This window comes from Oncorhynchus tshawytscha, linkage group LG08 (genome assembly GCF_018296145.1).
Source record: "Oncorhynchus tshawytscha isolate Ot180627B linkage group LG08, Otsh_v2.0, whole genome shotgun sequence".
Lineage (NCBI taxonomy): Eukaryota > Metazoa > Chordata > Actinopteri > Salmoniformes > Salmonidae > Oncorhynchus > Oncorhynchus tshawytscha.
The window spans coordinates 50,071,504-50,096,181 of NC_056436.1; the positions used below are offsets into that span (position 1 = coordinate 50,071,504).

At 44.3% G+C, this 24,678-nt stretch overlaps 1 protein-coding gene across 1 annotated transcript in view; it reads left to right on the forward strand.

Annotated features, from left to right (window-relative positions):
* LOC112257103 (short transient receptor potential channel 3) overlaps positions 1 to 24,678 on the forward strand; it is a 67,874-nt gene that overhangs the window by 35,816 nt on the left and 7,380 nt on the right. Inside the window, exons 5-7 of the mRNA XM_024430672.2 lie at positions 3,315 to 3,548; positions 14,546 to 14,810; positions 15,979 to 16,174. Of these exons, the coding sequence (XP_024286440.1) occupies positions 3,315 to 3,548; positions 14,546 to 14,810; positions 15,979 to 16,174 (695 nt within the window). The remainder of the gene's footprint in view (positions 1 to 3,314; positions 3,549 to 14,545; positions 14,811 to 15,978; positions 16,175 to 24,678) is intronic.

The following is a 24,678-nucleotide window of genomic DNA, read 5'->3' on the forward strand; positions in this document are numbered from 1 at the left end:
GCTGAGTGGCGGATCCGGAAGAGTCTGGCTGAGTGGCGGATCCGGAAGAGTCTGGCTGAGTGGCGGATCCGGAAGAGTCTGGCTGAGTGGCGGATCCGGAAGAGTCTGGCTGAGTGGCGGATCCGGAAGAGTCTGGCTGACTGGCGGATCTGGCTGCTCCACGCTGACTGGCGGCTCTGGCTGCTTCACGCTGACTGGCGGCTCTGGCTGCTCCACGTAGGCTGACAGCTCTGGCGGCTTCTTACAGACTGGCAGCTCTGGCGGCTCCGTGCAGATTGGTAGCTCCTTGCAGACTGGCAGCTCCTTACAGACTGGCAGCTCCTTACAGACTGACAGCTCCTTATAGACTGGCAGCTCCTTATAGACTGGCAGCTCCTTATAGACTGGCAGCTCCTTGCTGGCAGCTCTGGCTGCTCCAGACTGGCAGCTCCTGCTCCATGCAGACTGGCAGCTCCTTGCAGACTGGCAGCTCTGGCTGCTCCATGCAGACTGGCAGCTCTGGCTGCTCCATGCAGACTGGCTGGCTCCCATGCAGACTGGCTGGCTCCCATGCAGACTGGCAGCTCTGGCTGCTCCATGCAGACTGGCAGCTCTGGCTGCTCCATGCAGACTGGCAGCTCTGGCTGCTCCATGCAGACTGGCAGCTCTGGCTGCTCCATGCAGACTGACAGCTCTGGCTGCTCCATGCAGACTGACATCTCTGGCTGCTCCATGCAGACTGACAGCTCTGGCTGCTCCATGCAGACTGACAGCTCTGGCTGCTCCATGCAGGCTGGCAGCTCTGGCTGCGCTGAACAGGCGGGAGACTCCAGCAGTGCTGTAGAGGAGGAAGGCTCTGGCTGCGCTGAACAGGCGGGAGACTCCGGCAGCGCAGGAGAGGAGAAAGGCTCCGGCAGAGCTGGAGAGGCGAGGCGCACTGTAGGCCTGATGCGTGGTGCTGGAACTGGTGGTACTGAACCAAGGACACGCACAGGAAGCCTGGTGCGGGGAGCTGCTACCGGAGGGCTGGGGTGTGGAGGTGGTACTGGATAGACCGGACCGTGCTGGCGCACTGGAGCTCTTGAGCACCGAGCCCGTCCAACCTTACCTGGTTGAATGCTCTCGGTCGCCCTGCCAGTGCGGCGAGGTGGAATAGCCCGCACTGGGCTATGCAGGTGAACCGGAGACACCGAGCGCAAGGCTGGTGCCATGTAAGCTGGCCCAAGGAGACGCACTGGGGACCAGATGCGTAGAGCCGGCTTCATGGCATTTGGCTCGACGCTCAATCTAGCCCGGCCGATACGCGGAGCTGGAATATACCGCACCGGGCTATGCACCCGCACTGGGGACACCGTGCGCACCACTGCATAACACGGTGCCTGCCCGGTCTCTCCAGCCCCCGGTAACCACAGGAAGTTAGCGTAGGTCTCCTACCTAGCGTAGCCCTACTCCCTGTGAGCCCCCCAAGAAATTTTTGGGGCTGACTCTCGGGCTTCCATCCGCTACGCTGTGCTGCCTCCTCATACCTGCGCCTCTCAGCTTTCGCCGCCTCCAGTTCTTCCTTGGGGCGGCGATATTCTCCAGGCTGAGCCCAGGGTCCTTTACCGTCCAGTTCGTCCTCCCATGTCCATTTCTCCAGGTAGTGCAGCCTCTCCCACTGCAGCTGCTGCTGCTCCTGCTGCAGCTGCCTCTGTTGCCGCTCCTGTCTGTTGACACGCTGCTTGGTCCGTTTGTGGTGGGTGATTCTGTAACGGCTTTCTTCTATCTCCTCCTCGGACGAGGAGGTGTAGCAAGGATCGGACCAAAATGCAGCGTGGCTATTGCAATCGATGTTTATTTAATAATAAACAAACACGAACTTTACAAAAACAATAAACGTAATGTGAAAACCGAAACAGCCTAAACTGGTGCAAACTAACACAGAGGACACTAAGGACAATCACCCACAAAACACTCAAAGAATATGGCTGCCTAAATATGGTTCCCAATCAGAGACAACGATAAACACCTGCCTCTGATTGAGAACCACTCCAGACAGCCATAGACTTTGCTAGATCACCCCACTAGCTACAATCCCAATACATACCAAAACCCCAAGACAAAACACACCACAATACAAAAACCCCATGCCACACCCTGGCCTGACCCAATACATGAAGATAAACACAAAATACTTCGACCAGGGCGTGACAGCAAGAGAATGATCGTGGACAGGCAAAAAGGTCAAAACCAGATCACAGTCCAGGAGGTACAGAGTGGCAGACAGGCTCGTGGTCGAGGCAGGCAGAAAGGTCAGGCAGGTGGGTACAAAGTCCAGAAACAGGCAAAGGTCAAAACTGGGAGGACTAGAAAAAGGAGAATGCAAAAAGCAGGGGAACGGTAAAAAACGCTGGTTGACTTGAAACATAAAGACGAACTGGCACAGAGACGGGAAACACAGGGATAAATACACTGGGGAAAATAAGTGACACCTGGAGGGGGTGGAGACAATCACAAGGACAGGTGAAACAGATCAGGGCGTTACAATTTCAGTTTACTATATTATATTTAAATTTAGTAGACACTCTCATCCAGAGTGATTTAGAGGAGCAATTAGGGTTAAGTGCCTTCCTCAAGGGCATCTCAACAGACTTTTCAGCTAGTCAGCTCAGGGATTAAAACCAGCGACCTTTTGGTTACTGGCGCAACTCTCTAAACTGCTAGGATTTTCCTTTTCAGCATATACTAAATTGTTTTTCCAAATGTAGTTTTTATTTTGGTTTTCGTTTACTAAAATAACCTTGCGGCAGAGGCTGCCGAACTATCGTCAAAAGTCAGACTAGGCGCACTGCATAGTTTCCGATTGCACTCTATCCCCACTCTTCGATCCAAACGGAAATGGACATTTTTTTAGTTTGGTGCATTAATAGAGCTGTGTTTGTACCAGGGCTTAGAGTTTTTAATCTGTAGTGTTTAAATAAATGCACAGTTGGATTCATTCAGTTGATTTAATAAACAAATGAACCTATTTTCAGGCCCATAATGTGGTTTCTTTAGGAAGACATTAGGTGATTACTGAATCAACACACTGCAGTCTCACTATTGCCAGTAATGTTAATTAGTGCACGACATAGCAAAACAATTCGCAATGGAAAACGAAAATGAGCATTCTTACTGGATACGTCCAGATAGTCCCTCTTCGTTTCAGACCTTTTTTCAGTTTCGTACCTAATTAACACAACCCATTTCCTCTTGATGTTGTTTCCCCTGCAGACATTTTTCTCTCAGTTTCAGAACATTTTAATCTGTTTGGTGCCTATTGAACACAACCCACAACTTTGTTGATTCCTCTGCAGGGATGATGTGGTCGGAGTGTAAGGAGCTGTGGACCGAGGGGCCCAGGGAGTACATGCAGCAGCTGTGGAACGTTCTGGACTTCGGCATGCTTTCCATCTTCATTGCCGCTTTCACCGCTCGGTTCTTTGCCTTCCTCCAGGCCACCAGAGCCCAGCAGTACGTCAACGAAAAGATCCACACCACCGACCTCTCCCTAGTGACCCTACCCCCGGAGGTCAAATACTTTACCTACGGTGAGAGAAGAGCTACTGTATTGATGCACCCAATCAAATGTTATTTGTCACAGAAATAGTGACACGGGCAATAAATACACAGTGAATAATATTAAGGAGTAAAAGTAGCATGTCTATATAGAGAGTACCAGTACCGAGTCGATGTGCAGGGGTACAAGGTAATTAAGGTTGCTATCAAATCAAATTTTATTGGTCACATACCCGTGATTAGTAGATGTTATTGTGGGTGTAGCGAAGTGCTCGTGCTTCTATCTCCGACAGTGCAGTAATATCTAACAAATTAAACAACATATACCCAATACACACAAATCTAAGTAGGAATGAATTAAGACTAAATACATATGGACAAGTGATGTCAGAGCGGAATGGACTAAGATACAGAAAAATGTTTATACATATGAGATGAGTAATGCATGATATGTAAACATTATTAAGTGAATGAGATGCCGTAGAATAGTATAGAATACAGTATATACATATGAGATGAGTAATGCCAGATATGTAAACATTTTTAAAGTGACTAGTGTTCCATTCCTTAAAGTGGCCAGTGATTCCTAGTCTGCCTATAGGCAGCAGCCTCTAATGTGCTGATGGTGGCTGTTTAACAGTCTGATGGCCTTGAGATAGAAGCTGTTTTTCAGTCTCTCGATCCCAGCTTTGATGCACCTGTACTGACCTCGCCTTCTGGATGATAGCGGGGTGAACAGGCAGTGGCTCAGGTGGTTGATGTCCTTGAGGATCTTTTTGGCCTTCCTGTGACATCGGGTGCTGTAGGTGTCCTGGAGGGCGGGTAGTTTTCCCACGGTAAAGCGTTGGGCAGACCGCACCACCCTCTGGAGAGCCTTGCGATTGCGGGCGGCTACAGTTGCCATATCAGGTGGTGGTACAGCCCGACAGGATGCTTTCAATTGTGCATCTATAACAATTTGTGAGGGTTTTAGGTCATAAGCCTAATTTCTTTAGCCTCCTGAGGTTGAAGAGGCTCTGTAGCGCCTTCTTCACCACAGTGTCTGTGTGGGTGGTCCATTTCAGTTTGTTAGTGATGTGTACGCCAAGAAACCTGAAGCTTTCCACCTTCTCCACTGCGGTACCATTGATGTAGATGGGGGGTGCACCCTTTGCTGTTTCCTGACGTCCACGATCATCTCCTTTATTTTGTTGACGTTGAGTGAGAGGTTGTTTTCCAGGCACCACACTCTCAGAGACCTCACCTATTCACTGTAGACGTTCTTGGCATCGTTGGTAATCAAGCCTACTACTGTTGTGTCGTCTGCAAACTTGATGATTGATTTGGAGGTGTGTATGACCATGCAGTCATGGGTGAACAGAGAGTACAGGAGGGGGCTGAGCACGCATCCTAGTGGGGCCCCATTGTTGATGATCAGCGGAGTGGAGGTGATGTTTCTTACCTTTACCACCTAGGGGCAGCCCGTCAGGAAGTCCAGGACCCAGTTGCACAGGGCGGGGTTCAGACCCAGGGGCTCAAGTTTATTAATGAGTTTGGAGGGTACTATGGTGTTGAATGCTGAGCTATAGTCAATAAACAGTATTCTTACATAGATATTCTACTTGTCCAGATTGGACAGGGCAGTGTGCAGAGTGATGGCGATTGAATCGTCTGTGGATCTATTGGGGCGGTAAGCAAATTGAAGTGGGTCTAGGGTGGCAGGTAAGGTAGAGGTGATATGATCCTTGACTAGTCTCACAAAGCACTTCATGATGACAGAGGTGAGTGCTACAGGGCCATAGTTTTTAAGTTCAATTACCTTTGCCTTCTTGGGTACAGGAACAATGGTGGCCATCTTGAGCATGTGGAGACAGCAGACTGGGATAGGGAGATATTGAATATGCCCATAAACACACCAGCCAGCCGGTTAATAGTGGTTAATGGTTAACACGTTTAACACATCGGTGGCACTGTGTTATCTTCAAATCGTGTGAAGAATGTGTTTAGCCTGTCCGGAAGCAAGATGTCAGTCTAGGCGACGTGGCTGGATTTCCTTTTGTAGTCTGTAGTCCCTGCCACATACATCTCGTGTCTGAGCTGTTGAATTGTGACTCCACTTTATCTCTATACTGACGTTTAGCTTGTTTGATTGCATTGCGGAGATAATAACCACTGTTTATATTCTGCCATATTACCAGTCGCCTTGCTCTGGTTAAATGTGGTGGTTTGCTCGAATGCAGTTTCGCTTGAATGCTACCATCTATCCAGGGTTTCTGGATGGGAGCAAGATTGAGTCGTGGTCAGATTTGCTGAAAGGAGGGCGGGGGAGCGCCTTGTGAGCATTCCGGAAGTTTGAATTGCAATGGTCGAGAGTCTTAGTAGCGTGAGTAGTACAGTCAATGTGTTGATAGAACTTCGGCAGCCTAGTCCTCAGATTTGCTTTGTTAAAATACCCAGCTACTATAAATGCACCCTCAGGATATGTGGTTTCCAGTTTGCATAAAGTCCAGTGAAGTTCTTTGAGGGCCGTCAAGGTTTCGGCTTGAGGTGGGATTTAAACGCTGTGGCGATGATGGAGAATTCTCTTGGGAGATAATGGTTGGCATTTAATTGTTAGGTATTCTAGGTCGGGTGAACAAAAGGACTTGAGTTCCTGTATGTTCCTAGAATTACACCATAAGTCGTTAATCATGAAACACACCCCTCCGCCCTTCTGCTTCCCGGAGAGATATTTATTCCTGTCTGCGCGATGTACTGAGATTCCTGCTGGCTTTACCGAATATCCCGAGAGAGCCATGTTTCTGTGAAAGAAAGTATGTTACAGGCCCCGATGTCTCTCTGGAAAGAAAGACTGAACATTAGCGAGTAATATACTCGGAAGCAGTGGGTGGTGTGCGCGCCTCTATGTCAAACCAGCAGTTGCCATACCAAGCAGTGATGCAGCCAGTCAAGATGCTATCAATGGTGCAGCTGTAGAACGTTTTGATGATCTGAGTGCCCATGCCAAATATTTTCAGCCTCCTGAAAAAGGGGGAAGTGGCGCTAATGTGCCCAGTTCACAACTGTGTGGGTGTGTATGGACCATGTTAATTCCTTATTGATGTGGACACAGAGGAACTTGAAGCTCTCGAACCGCTCCAATACAGCCCCCAAACCGCTCCAGTACAGCCCCATCAATGTGGATGGGTGCATACTTGCCCCTCTGTTTCCTGTAGTCCACGATCAGCTCCTTTATCTTGCTGTAGTTGAAGGAGAGGTTGTGGTCCTGGCACCACACTGCCAGGTCACAGATTTACTCCCTATAGACTGCCTCATCGACATCGGTGATCACTCCTACCACCGTCTTGTCATCAGCAAACTTGATGATGGTGTTGGAGCTGTGCGGGCCATGCAGTCGTGGGTGAACAGGGAGGAAGGGACAGAAGCATAATCCCCTGAGGGGCCCCGTGTTAATGGTCAGCGTGTCGGATGTGTGGTTACCTACCCTGGGGGTGGCCGGTCCGGAAGTGCAGGAATGAGTTGCAGAGGGATGGAGGCATTCAGTTCCAGGGCCCTGAGCTTGGTGATGAACTTGTTGGGCACTATGATGTTGAATGCTGAGCTGTAGTGAATGAACAGCTTTCTTTTTTTTAAAGTAAAAATCTTTAATACACAAGCATCCAGGGTCAATGCCCTGCTCAAGGGCATGTTGACCGATCCAACCACCAGGCCAAAAAACGTGAACCGAAACTCTCCAAGATCCCCCCCACAGTTCCCCAATAGCTGTCCCTCAACCATTCGAGACCCCTCCCACAGGCCCTCCCGGGGAAACCACAAAAACTATTTATTCCCCTCCCCCAAGAACCCCTTAATGCACCAACAACCAAGAGAATGAACTAAATAGAAAAAAGCAAAGAAATAATAAAACAAAGTAATGAATTTAAAACAAAGGACATCAAGGACAACTAAAATCATAACAGCAATGCCAACTGTATGCATTTGTGTGCATGTCTGGCACTATTACATGTATGTGTGTGTTGTTGTATGTGTTTATTTGAATGAGGGTGTGTATATGCATGTGTACAAACACCTGCATGGCAACAGCCTCAGGCAAACAGCATTCTTACATGGGTATTCCTTTTGTCTCGGTGGGTGAGGGCAGTGTGGAGTGCAATAGAGATGGTGTAATTTGGATCTTTTGGGGCGGTATGCGAATTGGAGTGAGTTTGTGGTGTCTGGGATGATGGTGTTGATATGAGCCATGACCAGCCTTTCAAAGCATTTCATGGTTAAAGATGTGAGTGTTATTGGGCGATAGTAATTTAGGCAGGTTACCTTGGCGTTCATGGGGACTATGGTGGTCTGTTTGAAACAAATTGGTATAACAGACCGGGTCAGAGATGGTTGAAAATGTCAGTGAAGACACTTGCCAGCTGGTCAGTGCATGCTCTGAGTACGCGTCCTGGTATTCCATCTGGGCCCGCGGCCTTGTAAATGTTAACCTGTTTAAAAGGTCTTAAAGGTCTTACTCACATCGGCTACGGAGAGCGAGATCACACAGTCATCCAGAACAGCTGGTGCTCTCATGCATGGTTCAGTGTTGCTTGCCTCAAAGGAGCATAGAAGGCATTTAGTTTGTCTGGTAGACTCATGTCGGTGGGCAGCTCACAGCTGGTCTTCCCTTTATAATTCATGATAGTTTACAAGCCCTGCTACATCAGTCGAGCGTCAGAGCCAGCATAGGATTCGATCTTAGTCCTGTATTGATGCTTTGCCTGTTTGATGGCTTGTTGGAGGGTGTAGCGGGATTTCTTATAAGCTTCCGGATTAATGTCCCGAACGTTGAAAGTGGCAGCTCTAGCATTTAGCTCAGTGCGGATGTTGCATGTAATCCATGGCTTCTGGTTGGGGTATGTACGTACAGTGGTTCCTCCTTTAAGTCCTGCAGTGGAAGCTCACAACTTTTAGAGGTACCCAGCGTCTCTGCTTCATTGTTCCAGACCACCGCAAGGGGGAGTTAGAGCACTCATTATGCATTTGGGTCCAAAGGTTTTTATATGACCAATCATATTGAGTGGTTCCAATGACAAATTTAATGTTATGCCAACCGTTGCTGGTGACTTTCTCCAGCAAAGATGTCTGCCAAAACCTTACGGTGGAAGCAAATGTAAGAAATTATGATGTCATAACGAGTCAAGCAAAAAATGAGAGGAATATATTAGACATATTTGTAGAGAGAAACGATTGTGCATATTTTTTTGTCATAAAGTTAATTTACAAAAATCGCTATTTAGCAAGTTAACTGACTAGCTAACACTAGCCAGCTAGCTAGCTAGTGTTATGACATGAGTATGAAATTGTAATGTGTGTTGTACAATTGTGTAAGCTTGCCTTGCTTATATTTGCCATGCAATGCAGCTGAGGTAACAAAGCTAACTATTTACTTCTGTAGTGGAAGATAAAAAATAACTGTGTCCCTATGGATGTGTAGCTAGCTACAGTATGTAGCTGATCTGTGTATGGACCCTAAAACGTTTGGTATGAACATTAGTTCAGAACCTAAAACGTTAGGTTCTGAACTAATATTCATACCAATCTATGAACCTCAGGTATCATAGTTGTTGTATCGACTTCAAGTCTGAATGGCATTAGTGAAGCCTATGGATAGAGTAGAATATAATAACACTATTGTACCAAGAATGCAAGTTCTATATACATGTACTGTAGTTATTACCATGCATGAGATCCCCATATTGTAGCCTGTACATTGAATATATTCACTGATCATGTCACACCCTGACCATAGTTTGCTTTGTATGTTTCTATGTTTTGGTTGGTCAGGGTGTGAGCTGAGTGGGCATTCTGTTACATGTCTAGTTTGTCTAGTTCTATGTATGGCCTGATATGGTTCTCAATCAGAGGCAGGTGTTCGTCATTGTCTCTGATTGGGAACCATATTTAGGTAGCCTGTTTGGTGTTGGGTTGGGTGATTGTCCTTATGTCCTTGTTCTTGTCTCTGTGTACTTTGCACCAGTATTAGGCTGTTTCGGTTTTCGTGTTACGTTTATTTGTTTTTGTATTTGATCGTGTTTACTTTGTCTCATTAAACATGGATCGCAATAGCCACGCCGCATTTTGGTCTGACTCACTCTCACCTAAGGAAAACCGTTACAGATCATGTACTCTTCCTTGGCTAATAAAGGTGCGGTTCAGGTATGAATTTCTGTGAGACATTATTTTTCAGTCATATCCAATATGACTATAAAACTCCATTCTTTGAATGATGTGTGTCTACATGTATGTTTTACAATTATACACTTCAACAGTGTTTACCACTCTTGGGACATCAATGATTACACATTGTAACTATGCAATAGACTAGAAACATGATTTAAGTAAAGGCTGATCATATATATATATATACAGAAAAAAACAGTACACTACACTTCCTATGCGTATCTAACTCCCTTCATCTGCATTCATCTGAGGACACGGGATAGGTGTAGTATTTCAATGAGATACTTAATTTCAACCAGTGGAGAATGTGAAACGCTTTATTGAAAGTTCCTTATCCAGGTGTTTATAAATACATGCATTATAATTATGATCATTGTTATATTAAAAATACAAGTTAAATCTGTACTTCAATGCACATATGGTGTGAATTATTAAAAAAAAGAGGAGGTGGCGAAGACAGAAAGGGAAAGAGGTAAGAACTGAGGAGCGGGGAAGACAGCAGTGCTACCCTAATTCTCTTGGTTCATCACAATTACATAGTGTCTCTAGCTGTGTCTCCTAACCAGCCTTGGGCCCCCAGTTGGCCCGAAGGTTATCTTAAGAGCGGGTGAGGTGGCGATGACGGGACTGGCTTCCTCTCTCACGTCAACAAACTTACTATGCTGAATTCTTGACGCACAACCGAAGGTGCTGCCATGCCAGCACGCGAGGCACTAAGGCAGAGAATGACACATGGAAGAGGGCGAGGAACGAGATGGGAGTAACAATCCAGGCTATTTGCTCTGAGACCGGCATAATACTGTAATGAAACGAGCAGGGAGCAGGTTTCGAGCCCTCAACATTCTAGCCCGAAGTCCAGCACGCTATCAACTGTGCCCAAATGTATTAGTTGGGATTGGGGCCAATTGTGGCTAAAAACACTTTAACAAGTGGAAAGGTGAAAAAGTATTATTAGTTTTTCACAATGGGTTACTAGCTGAACAATAGACTTCAACCTTTACTAAAGAATTGTCTAATAGCCGAGCTAAGTGTGAACCCCCCAACTTGCAACAAATCATTTGTATCTACCTTTCCACATCTACCGATACACGTATCTACCTACACACGGTTAATGTTCTGAAAAACAAAATATATATACATATATTGGTCATGGGTCCTGAGTGGCGCAGCTGTCTAAGGCACTGCATCTCGGTGCAAGAGGCATTACTACAGTCCCTGGTTCGAACACAGGCTGTATCACATCCAACCGCGATTGGGAGTGCCATAGGGCGGTGCACAATTGGCCCAGCGTCATCCGGGTTTGGCCGGGGTAGGCTGTCATTGTAAGTAAGAATTTGTTCTTACCTGACTTGCCTAGTTAAATAAAGGTTCAATTTAAAGGAACAACTGGCGGCGACCGCAGCGCAGTCAATAGGAGATGAACAGTGGCAGGTGCTGAAAATATAGCTAACTTGTGATGCAACTGTTGCACACCAACAGATGGAGAAAACGTACACCCGTCGAGCAATTCATTTCAACAATATTCTTCATTTTAATTTGACTTTACAAACAACAAGAGGGCTTAATTGGAGTTTATTTCTTCGGGGCCTAGACCTACAGTGGGGAGAACAAGTATTTGATACACTGCCGATTTTGCAGGTTTTCCTACTTACAAAGCATGTAGAGGTCTGTAATTTTTATCATAGGTACACTTCAACTGTGAGAGATGGAATCTAAAACAAAAATCCAGAAAATCACATTGTATATTGTAATCACATTGTACATTGTATGTTGTTGGCCAAGATCTCGCGATACATGGCTCCATCCATCCTCCCCTCAATACGGTGCAGTCGTCCTGTCCCCTTTGCAGAAAAGCATCCCCAAAGAATGATGTTTCCACCTCCATGCTTCATGGTTGGGATGGTGTTCTTGGGGTTGTATTCATCCTTCTTCTTCCTCCAAACACGGCGAGTGGAGTTTAGACCAAAAAGCTCTATTGTCGTCTCATCAGACCACATGACCTTCTCCCATTCCTCCTCTGGATCATCCAGATGGTCATTGGCAAACTTCAGACGGGCCTGGACATGCGCTGGCTTGAGCAGGGGGACCTTGCATGCGCTGCAGGATTTTAATCCATGACGGCGTAGTGTGTTACTAATGGTTTTCTTTGAGAATGTGGTCCCAGCTCTCTTCAGGTCATTGACCAGGTCCTGCCGTGTAGTTCTGGGCTGATCCCTCACCTTCCTCATGATCATTGATGCCCCACGAGGTGAGATATTGCATGGAGCCCCAGACCGAGGGTGATTGACCGTCATCTTGAACTTCTTCCATTTTCTAATAATTGCACCAACAGTTGTTGCCTTCTCACCAAGCTGCTTGCCTATTGTCCTGTAGCCCATCCCAGCCTTGTGCAGGTCTACAATTTTATCCCTGATGTCCTTACACAGGTCTCTGGTCTTGGCCATTGTGGAGAGGTTGGAGTCTGTTTGTTTGATTGAGTGTGTGGACAGGTGTCTTTTATACAGGTAACGAGTTCAAACAGATGCAGTTAATACAGGTAATGAGTGGAGAACACTCTTAAAGAAAAACAAACAGGTCTGTGAGAGCAGGAATTCTTACTGGTTGGTAGGTGATCAAAAACTTATTGCATGCAATAAAATGCAAATTAATTACTTAAAATACATACAATGTGATTTTCTGGATTTTTGTTTTAGATTCCGTCTCTCACAGTTGAAGTGTACCTATGATAAAAATTACAGACCTCTACATGCTTTGTAAGTAGGAAAACCTGCAAAATCGGCAGTGTATCAAATACTTGTTCTCCCCACTATATATAAATTAACTTAACTGGCTGATGTAGGTTTGATACCCGTGCCAACCGCCACCGGGAAACCCATGAGGTGGCTTTTGGTTTTAATTTAGAATCCTGCAGTCCTCTATATGTAATTATTAGCGGAGAGTCACTGTAGGCCTACCCTAGGCGACATGAGTCTTAGTGTTTAGTAATGTGCTGTTAAAAGTTGTGTAGGTCTTATTTATTTATAGAGCGTATTGAAGTTAGAAGCAATAGGATTAAGCAAAAGCCTACAACTATTTTAGCACTGTTTTGCGCTGTTGAGACAAGCATGGGGAATGGGCTTGATAAATCAATCACATTTTTATTTTCACTTAATCTCAGTTTGGATATTGGATAGACTGGGATTAGAAAATTAGGGTGCAGAAATGTTATGCTCTTAGTGTAACCTTTATTTAACTAGGCATGTCAGTTGAGAACAAATGATTAGTTTACAGTTTACTCCTTCCTCCCTGGCAGGGAATTGAACCCTGGTCTCCCGCTTGCCCTGCCTGCATGACACAGGGATTCTTTAGCTAAATAGCCCAGTACTGTACTGCCGACAGTCACGTTGTACAGTGCCATGTTTTCCGTTCCATCCTAACGAAAAAACAGGGTTTTTAGTTTCTTGGAATAGAAACACCATAATATTAATCAAAAGAATTAAGAAAGTAGCAGTCAAAAGTTTGGACACACCTACTCATTCCAGGATTTTTCTTTATTTTGACTATTTTCTACATTGTAGAATAATAGTAAAGACATCACAACTATGAAATAACACATATGGAATTGAACCCCGGTCTCCCGCATTAATTTGTACAGCCATTATTGAAGTTACTTGAGGTCACGAGAAAGTCTGGACATGGCCTGCAATCGCCAATTGTGTGGAATTAAAGCACTTTCCCATGTTGACTGTAGTATGTATTGTAGGCTATGTTTACTTTTCAGGCTGCACAATAGCCTACTAAACAAATGCAGGTGGTTTCGCGCCGCTCTGAGACAAGCATAGGGACTGGTCTTGATAAATTGCACGTTCGCCAACAAAGTAGACGGCAATGATGGTCTACTTGCTTGCCAACGTAGTCAAGACACCACCTCACTTGCCTCTCTTTCGCTGCTGCTTTCTCTTTCGAGTCCCAGGGATCAGGGCCTGGTCCGGGGTAAGCAGAATGTCCAAAAATCGTCATCAAATCGAGGTTAATGATCACTGTTCTGATGTCCACAAGCTGTTTTCGGTCATATGAAATGGCAAGAAACATTATGTACAAAAAAAAAAGTAAGATCAGCAACAACCAAATTATTTTTAATGCAGACTTCGCCAGGAGCAGCTATCCACTGCAGCGCCATCTTCTTAAACCTGTGATAAGATACAGTTGAGACAAGTAGGCATCTTGCACACATCTACAAATACCACCACAAATGTCAATACAGATGTTTCCTGATCACTTGCCCTGCAAGACGTGTAACAGTGTTAGCAATGATTATGCTTAAGGGCAGGCACACTAATCTCAAGAATCACTAGATTCTTACCGCAGGTTAAGCTAATTGTCTAATCGTACACAGTGACGTACACATACAGAATGACTTTAAGGGCAACATTATCCACCTAGTACACTGCACGCAGAAGGGAGACAAATGATCATTAGGTATATCATTAGAACATGCAAAAGGGCAACCATTTAAAATCACATAAACACCTGTTTTTAATTTGACATTGAGAGCGTAAGTGGCCTTTGCAAATTGTGGTAGCACCTTATTTTATAGTCCTGTTTCATTTAGTTTTAGCTGATGTTTACTGAGAAATTGTATGTATTGGTGCTTGTGTTGATGAATCCTAAAGAAACAAAAGACTACTTTTAGGGGATTTATTATACAATTACTATTTGCTTTATTATTTCAAAGCCCACAAAGACATAGTGGGACTGTAAAACAAAGTGTAACCCAACCATTGTGCAGAACTGTCATATAGCGCAATGCATTAAAAACATTGTTCATGTTGCTGTTGCCCATTCCTCCATGTAGCAAGGGACAAATGGCTGCCATCGGACCCCCAGCTGATCTCCGAAGGGCTGTACGCCATCGCTGTGGTGCTGAGCTTCACACGCATCGCTTACATTCTGCCGGCTAATGAGAGCTTTGGACCACTCCAGATCTCCCTGGGCCGCACGGTCAAAGACATCTTCAAGTTCATGGTCCTGTTCATCATGGTCTTCCTGGCGTTCATGATCGGCATGTTCATCCTCTATTCTTACTACTTGGGTGCCAAGGTCAACCCGGCCTTCACCACGTGAGTGCTATAGCAGACATATAGAGGACACTTGTGTATAGAGAACACTTATTGGAATAGACATATGGTGAGACACTTATGGGAACAGACTTATAGCGACTCACCACATTTGAGAACATTAATTGATGGTCACTCAGGCAGGTCTGGAGTCAGTGACAGGAACAGTTACTCCGTAATGGACTGACAGTCAGTAGGGAGGCTTTGTACACATTCAACCATACTGTTTTGTCCCCAAAGCCCCTAAAATGAATACTCCTAAAACATAAGACTTGAGAATACGATTGGTTCACATTTATAAAGTAATACTGCTTGGGATCTACATAAAAAAAAACTCCAACAAATGAGTTCCCCATTCATGTAGGGAGCTCTTTTCTTCCTCTATTGAGCCCATTCATGCAGGGCTAGCTCATTCAGTCTATCGACTCAGTCATTGTAGTGCAGAATGAAGTTGAAAATGGCCAACCTTGGACTCCCTTTCTAAGAGTTCTTCAAAACTGAATTGGAAAAGGCACCGCCGAGCTTGTGGCAGCTCAGCAAAAATAACTAATTTCACACTGGAGAGGATTACTGCCAAGGTTACTGTTTCCAAGCTGAGGCTGAGAAAATGAAATCCTTCCTATTGTTATGGTTATTATTTTCCTCTATTGTTCTAGTGTCCATATTGCATTTCATTAGTCTAGCTGCCTTGGCATAAATGGAACACACACACACACACACACACTTACAAATGCAACACATACACACATCTAACATTGCCAAGAGTCACAATGGTCATTTATGCTCTTACCAAGGACATCTGTGGAATTCATAAAATACAGCAACATCACCTGAAATAAAAAAATATATATAATTTCATGGCAACAATTCTCACGTTATAAATGTTTCTCGAAGGGACTTTGGCAACCAGAATACTATAACACAGGATGATACATTTTAGTATTAAGCAAGACATGCCAATATATTTGGTTCATTCCCCACGCACTTAGGCTACACATGAGATGACATCACTTTATTTAAAGCAGCACTTTTTCGCCTGTCACTTTGGGCAACAGCCAAATGTAGTTTGTGATTTCGCTAGGGCACAACAACAAACTAGAAACCCCTAATCTGATCAGCCTGTCCTATAGCTTTCTTATCCCCTTCCTTCTTTCCTTCCTTGTCACCATAGGGTGGAGGAGAGCTTCAAGACTCTGTTCTGGTCTATATTTGGACTGTCCGAGGTGTCCTCTGTGGTGCTCAAGTACAACCACAAGTTCATCGAGAACATTGGCTATGTGCTCTATGGAATCTACAACGTGACCATGGTGGTGGTGTTGCTCAACATGCTGATCGCCATGATCAACAGCTCCTATCAAGAAATCGAGGTGAGTGACTGGTGTTGTGAAGTTGCCACTAGATACTGATCTTGGGTAAATAAGAGAAATTCCCCACTAATCATTAAGGTTAGGATTGGGGAAGGGAAGCAGATCCTAGATCTGTACGTAGGGGGAAACTTCACCGCAGAGGTAAGAGTCAGTGGCATCTGTAGACCCACCATTTCATCTGATTATAGTTATAGGGATACTAGTGTATTTTTGTGTAATCTTTTTGTATGCAGGGCATTCGGAAAGTATTCACTTTTTCTAAATGTTCTTACGTTACAGCCTTATTCTAAAATGAAAAAATAATCTCATGAAGTTACACACAATACCCCATACCCCATAATGACAAAGCAAAAACAGTTTTTTAGAACTTTTTGCAAATGTGTAAAAAAAAAACCCGGAAATATCACATTTATTCAGTACCTTGTTGAAGCACCTTTGGCAGTGATTACAGCCTTAACTTTCTTGGATATGATGCTACAAGCTTGGCACACCTGTATTTGGGGAGTTTCTTCATTCTTCTCTGCAGATCCTCTCAAGATCTGTCAGGTTGGATGGGGAGCGTTGCTGCACAGCTATTTTCAGGTCTCTCCAGAGATGTTCGATTGGGTTCAAGAAAGGGCTCAGGCTGGGCCATTCAAGGACATTCAAAGACTTGTCCCAAAGCCACTCTTGCATTGTCTTGGCTATGTGCTTATAGTCGTTGTCCTGTTGGAAGGTGAACCTTCGCCCCAGTCTGAGGTCCTGAGAGCTCTGGAGCAGGTTTTCATCAAGTATCTCTGTACTTTGCTCTGTTCATCTTTCCCTCGATCCTGACTAGTCTCCCAGTCCCTGAAACACATCCCCACAGCATGATGCTGTCACCACCATGCTTCACCGTAGGGACGGTATTGCCAGGTATTGCAAGGCCCTTCTCCCCCAAGTGGTCAGTTTGGTCGGGTGGCCAGCTCTAGGAAGAATCTTGGTATTTCCAAACTTCCTCCATTTAAGAATGATGGAGGCCATCATGGGGACCTTCAATGCTGCTGGTACCTTTCCCCAGATTTGTGCCTTGACATAATCCTGTCTCGGGAGCTCTGGACAAATCCTTCGACCTCATGGCTTGGTTTTTGCTCTGACATGCACTATCAACTGTGGAACCTTATATAGACAGGTGTGTGCCTTTCCACATCATGTCCAATCAATTGAATTTACCACTGGTGGACTCCGATCAAGTTGTAGAAACATCTCAAGGATGATCAATGGAAAGAGGATGCACCTGAGCTGAATTCTGAGTCTCATAGCAAAGGGTCTGAATATTTATGTAAATAAGGTATTTATGGTTTTTAAAATGTTTAATACATTTGCAAACATTTATAAAAACCTGTTTTCGATTTGTCATCATGGGGTATTGTGTGTAGATTGAGGGAACATTTTAATTGAATCCATACTTTTCAGAATAGATTGAATATACACCACATGACCAAAAGTATGTGTACACCTGCTCGTCGAACATCTCATTCCAAAATCATGGGCATTAATATGGAGTTGGATCCCCTTTGCTGCTATAACAGCCTCCACTTTTCTGGTAAGGCTTTCCACTAGATGTTAGAACATTGCTTCGGGGACTTGCTTCCGTTCAACCACGAGCATTAGTGAGGTCGAGCACTGACGTTGGGCGATTAGGCCTGCCTTGCAATCGGCGTTCCAATTCCTCTCAAAGGTGTTCGATGGGATTGAGGTTAGGGCTCTGTGCATGCCCGTCATGTTCTTCCACACCGATCTCGACAAACCATTTCTGTATGGACCTCACTATGTGCACAGGGGCATTGTCATGCGGAAACAGGAAAGGGCCTTCCCCCAAACTGTTGCCACAAAGTTGGGAGCACAGAATCATCTAGAATGTCATTGTATGCTGTAGCATTAAGATTTCCCTTCACTGGAAGTAAGGGGCCTAATTTGAACCATGAAAACAGCCCCAGATTATTATTCCTCATCCACCAAACATTACAGTTGGCACTATGCATTTGGGCAGGTAGAGTTCTCCTGGCACCCGCCAAACCCAGATTAGTCTGTGGGACTGCCAGATGGTGAAGCGTGATTCATCGCTCCAGAGAACACATTTCCACTGCTCCAGAGTCCAATGGCGGCGAGCTTTACACCACTCCAGCCGACACTTGGATTTGCACATGGTGATCTTGTGTGGTTGCTCAGCCATGGAAAACCATTTCATGAAGCTCCCGACAAACAGCTGACTTTGCTTCCAGAGGCAGTTTTGAACTCAGTGGTGAGTGTTGCAACCAATGAGAGAAGCACTACACGCTTGAGCACTCAACGCTCCCATTCTGTGAGCTTGTGTGGTCTACCAATTTGTGGCCGAGCTGTTGTTGCTCCTAGACCTTTCCACTTCACAAAAACAGCACTTACAGTTGACCGGGCCAGCTCTACCAGGTCAGAAATGTGACGAACTGACTTGTTTGAAAGGTGGCATCCTATGACAGTGCCACGTTGAAAGTCACTGAGCTCGTCAGTAAGGCCAATGTTTGTCTTCGGAGAATGCATGGCTCTTATTTTATACACCTGTCAGGTGTGGCTGAAATAGATGAATCCATGAATTTGAATGGGTGTCCACATACTTTTTTGTGTATATATGTGCAAAGGGAAAAGGTAAGAGGAGCTGTTTGTATGTGGCTATGAAAGTGCACTGTTTGCGTGTGATCAGGGGTGTATTCATTCCACTCATTCTGTTGAAAAACATTTCTTAAACGGAAGTGAACGGAATGACACGGAAAAACATACCCGAATAGAAACTCTCGTTTGCAACTGTTGGACTAATGATTACCCCCTAGATAAGTTAGATGCAGGCAAGAGTGTGCAAGGTGGAATTGAATGTGTCACTGTCTGTCCACGTGTCACTGTCTGTCATCTCAACCTGTGCGTGCCTATTTTGTAAACTTTCATTCATAGGCTAGTTTGTAGCAACCTCATGATGGGTATAGCAAAACATTTGAGTTAATGTAGTATAGAAATAAAGCCATGCTCATAAAAAAATAGCATCCTCCATTATTTATTTATTTATATTGTGGCAAACCTCTTCAAGGTTAGGAGCGTTTGTCATAAACTAAGTGGTAAACTGTCACCAAATCACCCAAGAATGAGAGTTCTTTCGAACAGGACAGTACCGGTGTGTTTGTTTCTCCATCCTGGTCCACCCAGGCCGTAGGCGAGGTCAAGGATAGCAGGGTTCGGTACACGAATCGGGTTCTCGGTAGGTCCAGGTCCAAACGCCAACAGGTAAGTCCAAAACAATCCAGCTCAAACACGGTAAATCCAGCCAATCTCTATAGTCTCTTTCTCTATTGTTCATAGCTCCTTCCAGCACTCTCTCTTCCTCTTCCTGGTTTTTCTTGACCCTTTATCTGTGAGTCGACTCCACCTTCTGAGGGTTCCCCTTGCTTCTGGTACTTGTAGTTTTGGCGGTCGGCCATTTTGTGATCTGTAGTTCTGACAGGGGTGGCCATTTTAGTGATCGGGCAGAGCCCGTTTATTAGTTCTGCTCTCAGAACCACACAAAAATTATCAATGGAAATCAAATTTATCAACCCATGTAGGTCTGGATTTGGAGTGACACTCAAAATTAAAGTGGAAAACCACACTACAGGCTGATCCAACTTTGATGTAATGTCCTTAAAACAAGTCAACATGAGGTTCAGTTGTGTGTGTGGCCTCCACGTGCCTGTATGACCTCCATACAACGCGTGGGCATGCTCCTGATGAGGTGGCGGATGGTCTCCTGAGGGATCTCCTCCCAGACCTGGACTAAAGCATCCGCCAACTCCTGGACAACGTGGCGTTGGTGGATGGAGAGAGACATGATGTCCCAGATGTGCTCAATTGGATTCAGGTCTGGGGAATGGGCGGGCCAGTCCATAGTATCAATGCCTTCCTCTTGCAGGAACTGCTGACACACTCCAGCCACTTGAGGTCTAGCATTGTCTTGCATTAAGAGGAACCCAGGGCCAACCGCACCAGCATATGGTCTCACAAGGGGTCTGAGGATCTCATCTCGGTACCTAATGGCAGTCAGGCTACCATATGGAGGGCTGTGCAGCCCCCCAAAGAAATGCCACCCCACACCATGACGGACCCACCGCCAAACCGCTCATGCTGGAGGATGTTGCAGGCAGCAGAACGTTCTCCACGGCATCTCCAGACTCTGTCACGTCTGTCACGTGCTCAGTGTGAACCTGCTTTCATCTGTGAAGAGCACAGGGCGCCAGTGGCGAATTTGCCAATCTTGGTGTTCTTGTGGACGTCGGGCCCTCATAACACCCTCATGGAGTCTGTTTCTGACCGTTTGAGCAGACACATGCACATTTGTGGTCTGCTGGAGGTCATTTTGCAGGGCTCTGGCAGTGCTCCTCCTGCTTCTCCTTGCACAAAGGCGGAGGTAGCGGTCCTGCTGCTGGGTTGTTGCCCTCCTACGGCCTCCTCCACGTCTCCTGATGTACTGGCCTGTCTCCTGGTAGCGCCTCCATGCTCTGGACACTACGCTGACAGACACAGCAAACCTTCTTGCCACAGCTCGCATTGATGTGTCATCCTAGATGAACTGCACTACCTGAGCCACTTGTGTGGGCTGTAGACTCCGTCTCATGCTACCACTAGAGTGAAAGCACCGCCAGCATTCAAATGTGATCAAAACATCAGCCAGGAAGCATAGGAACTGAGAATTGGTCTGTCTCACCACCTGCAGAACCACTCCTTCATTGGGGGTGTCTTGCTAATTGCCAATAATTTCCACCTGTTGTCTATTCCATTTGCACAACAGCATGTGAAATTTATTGTCAATCAGTGTTGCGTCCTAAGTGGACAGTTTGATTTCACAGAAGTGTGATTGACTTTGAGTTACATTGTGTTGTTTAAGTGTTCCCTTTATTTTTTTGAGCAGTGTATACAGTATATATATATATATACACACACACACACACACACAACCAGTCAAAAGTTTGCACACATCTACTCATTCAAGGGTTTTCTTTATTTTTACTTTTTTTTTTTTTTACAACTATGAATTAACAGATATGGAATCATGTAGTTACCAAAAATGTGTTAAAAATATAAATATATTTTATATTTGAGATTCTTCAAAGTAGCGACTCTTTGCCTTGATGACAGCTTTGCACACACTTGGCATTCTCTCAACCACCTTCACCTGGAATTCTTTTCCAACAGTCTTGAAGGAGTCCCACATATACTGAGCACTTGTTGGCTGCTTTTCCTTCACTGTTGTCTAACTCATTACAAATAATCTCAGTTGGGTTGAGATGAGGTGATTGTGAAGGCCAGGTCATCTGATGCAGCACTCCATCACTCGCCTTGGTCAAGTAGCTCACCCATGCTGGTTAAGTGTGCCTTGAATAAATAAAAAAACACTGACAGTGTCACCAGCAAAGCACCCCCACACCATCACAACTCTTCCTCCATGCTTCACGGTGGGAAGCACACATGCAGAGATCATCCATTCACCTACTCTGTCTCACAAAGACACAGAGGTTGGAACAAAAATTCTCAAATTTGGACTCGTCAGATCAAAGGACAGATTTCCACTGGTCTAATGTCCATTTCTCGTGTTTCTTGGCCCAAACAAGTCTATTCTTCTTATTGGTGTCCTTTAGTAGTGGTTTCTTTGCAGCAATTTGACCATGATTCACGCAGGACTTCATGTGTCTTTTACTTGAACTCTGTGAAGCATTTATTTGGACAACTTCTGAGGCTGGTAACTCTAATGAACTTTATCCTATGCAGCAGCAGAAACTCTGGGTCTTCCTTTCCTGTGGTGTTCCTCATGACAGTTTCATCATAGTGCTTGATGGTTTTTGTGACTGCACTTGAAGAAACCGACTGACCTTCATGTCTTAAAGTAATGATAGACTGTTGTTTCTCTTTGCTTATTTGAGCTGTTTTTGCCATAATATGGACTTTGTCTTTTACCAAATAGGGCTATCTTCCTGTATACCACCCCTACCTTGTCACAAAACTGTTTGGCTCAAACACATTAAGAAGGAAAGAAATTCTACAAATTAACTTTTAACAAGGCACACCTGTTAATTGAAACGCATTCCAGGTGACTACCTCGTGAAGCTGGTTGAGAGAATGCCAAGAGTGCGCAAAGCTGTCATCAAGGCAAAGGGTGGCTAATTTGAAGAGTCTCAAATATAAAATATATTTCGATTTTTTTTTTTAACACATTTTTGGTTACTACATGATTTCATCGTTTTTATGTCTTCATTATTATTTACAATGTAGAAAATATAAAAAATCAAGAAAAACCTGGAATGAGTAGGTGTGTCCAAACTTTTGACTAGTACTGTATATCAGTGGCCGTCTGTGACATTTAAGATGAGGGAGGAAGATTTTTTTTTTCTGAGAATGGCCTTATTTCTATTACAGCATATTGTATGACTGTCATTCATATTCCATTCACTCAGTTCAATGAAACAATTGAGTTTCTATTGAAAAATTCAGGTATGTTTATCCCCGTTTTGTTCCATTTGCTTCTGTTTAAGTTTTTTTTTTTACAGAATCGGCAGAATGAATACACCCCTGATCATACACAAACAGTTAACTTTCATAGCCACAAACAAACAGCTTGTTGTATTCCTTCTCACATATATATACACAACCGTTCAAAAGTTTGGGGTCACTTAGAAATGTCCTTGTTTTTGAGGGAAAATATATTTTTTGTCCATTAAAATAACATCAAATTGATCAGAAATAGTGTAGACATTGTTAATGCTGCAAATGAATGCATGGAAATTAATGCTGTAAATGAATGCATGGAAATTAATGCTGTAAATGAATGCATGGAAATTAATGCTGTAAATGAATGGAAACTACAGATTTTTTATGGAATATCTAAATTGGCGTACAGAGGCCCATTATCAGCAACGATCACTCCTGTGTTCCAAAGGCAGGGTTGTGTTAGCTAATCCAAGTTTATCATTTTAAAAGGCTAATTGATCATTAGAAAACCCTTTTGCAATTATGTTAGCACAGCTGAAAACTGTTCCTCTGAATAAAGAAGCAATAAAACTGACCTTGTTTAGACTAGTTGAGTATCTGGAGCAACAGCATTTGTGGGTTTGATTACAGGCTCAAAATGGCCAGAAACCAATAACTTTCTTCTGAAACTCATCAGTCTATTCTTGTTCTGAGAAATGGTGACTATTCCATGCTAGAAATTTCCAAGAAACTGAAGATCTCGTACAACGCTGTGTACTACTCCCTTCACAGAACAGCGCAAACTAGCTAACACAACGTGCCATTGGAACACAGACATGGTTGCTGATAATGGGCCTCTGTACGCCTATTTAGATATTCCATTAAAAATCAAACATTTCCAGCTACAATAGTCATTTACGACATTAACAATGTCTACAAAGTATTTCTGAACTATTCAATGTTATTTTAATGAACAAAAATGTGCTTTTCTTTCAAAACCAAGGACATTTCTAAGTGACCCCAAACTTTTGAACGCAAGTGTATATACAGTTGAAGTCGAAGTTCACATATATTTTTCAACCACTCCACAAATTTGTTACCAAACTATAGCTTTGTGCATGACACAAGTAATTTTCCAACAATTGTTTACAGACAGATTATTTCCCTTATAATTCACTGTATCACAATTCCAGTGGGTCAGAAGTTTACATACATTAAGTTGACTGTGACTTTAAACAACTTGGAAAATTCCAGAAAATGATGTCATGACTTTAGAAGATTCTGATAGGCTAATTGACATAATTTGAGTCAATTGGTGGTGTACCTGTGGATGTATATCAAGGCCTACCTTCAAACTCAGTGCCTCTTTGCTTGACATTATGGGAAAATCAAAAGAAATCAGCCAAGAAATTGTAGACCTCCACAAGTCTGGTTCATCCTTGGGAGCAATTTCCAAACGCCTGAAGATACCACGTTAATCTGTACAAACAAGAGTGCGCAAGTATAAACACCATGGGACCACGCAGCCATCATACTGCTCAGGAATGAGAAGTGTTCCGTCTCCTAGAGATGAATGTACTTTTGTTGCGAAAAGTGCAAATCAATCCCAGAACAACAGCAAAGGACCTTGTGAAGATGCTGGAGGAAACAGATACAAAGGTATCTATTTCCACAGTAAAACGAGTCCTATATCGACATAACCTAAAAGACTGCTCAGCAAGGAAGAGGCCACTGCTCTAAAACCTCCATTAAAAAAGCCAGACTATGGTTTGCAACTGCACAAGGAGACAAAGATCGTATCCTCTGGTCTGATGAAACAAAAATAGGACTGTTTTTAATAACCATCGTTATGTTTGGAGGAAAAAGAGGGAGGCAAGCCGAAGAACACCATCCCAACCGTAAAGCACGGGGGTGGCAGCATCATGTTGTGGCTGTGCTTTGCTGCAGGAGGGACTGGTGCACTTCACAAAATAGATGGCATCATGAAGGACAATTATGTGGATATATTGAAGCAACATCTCAAG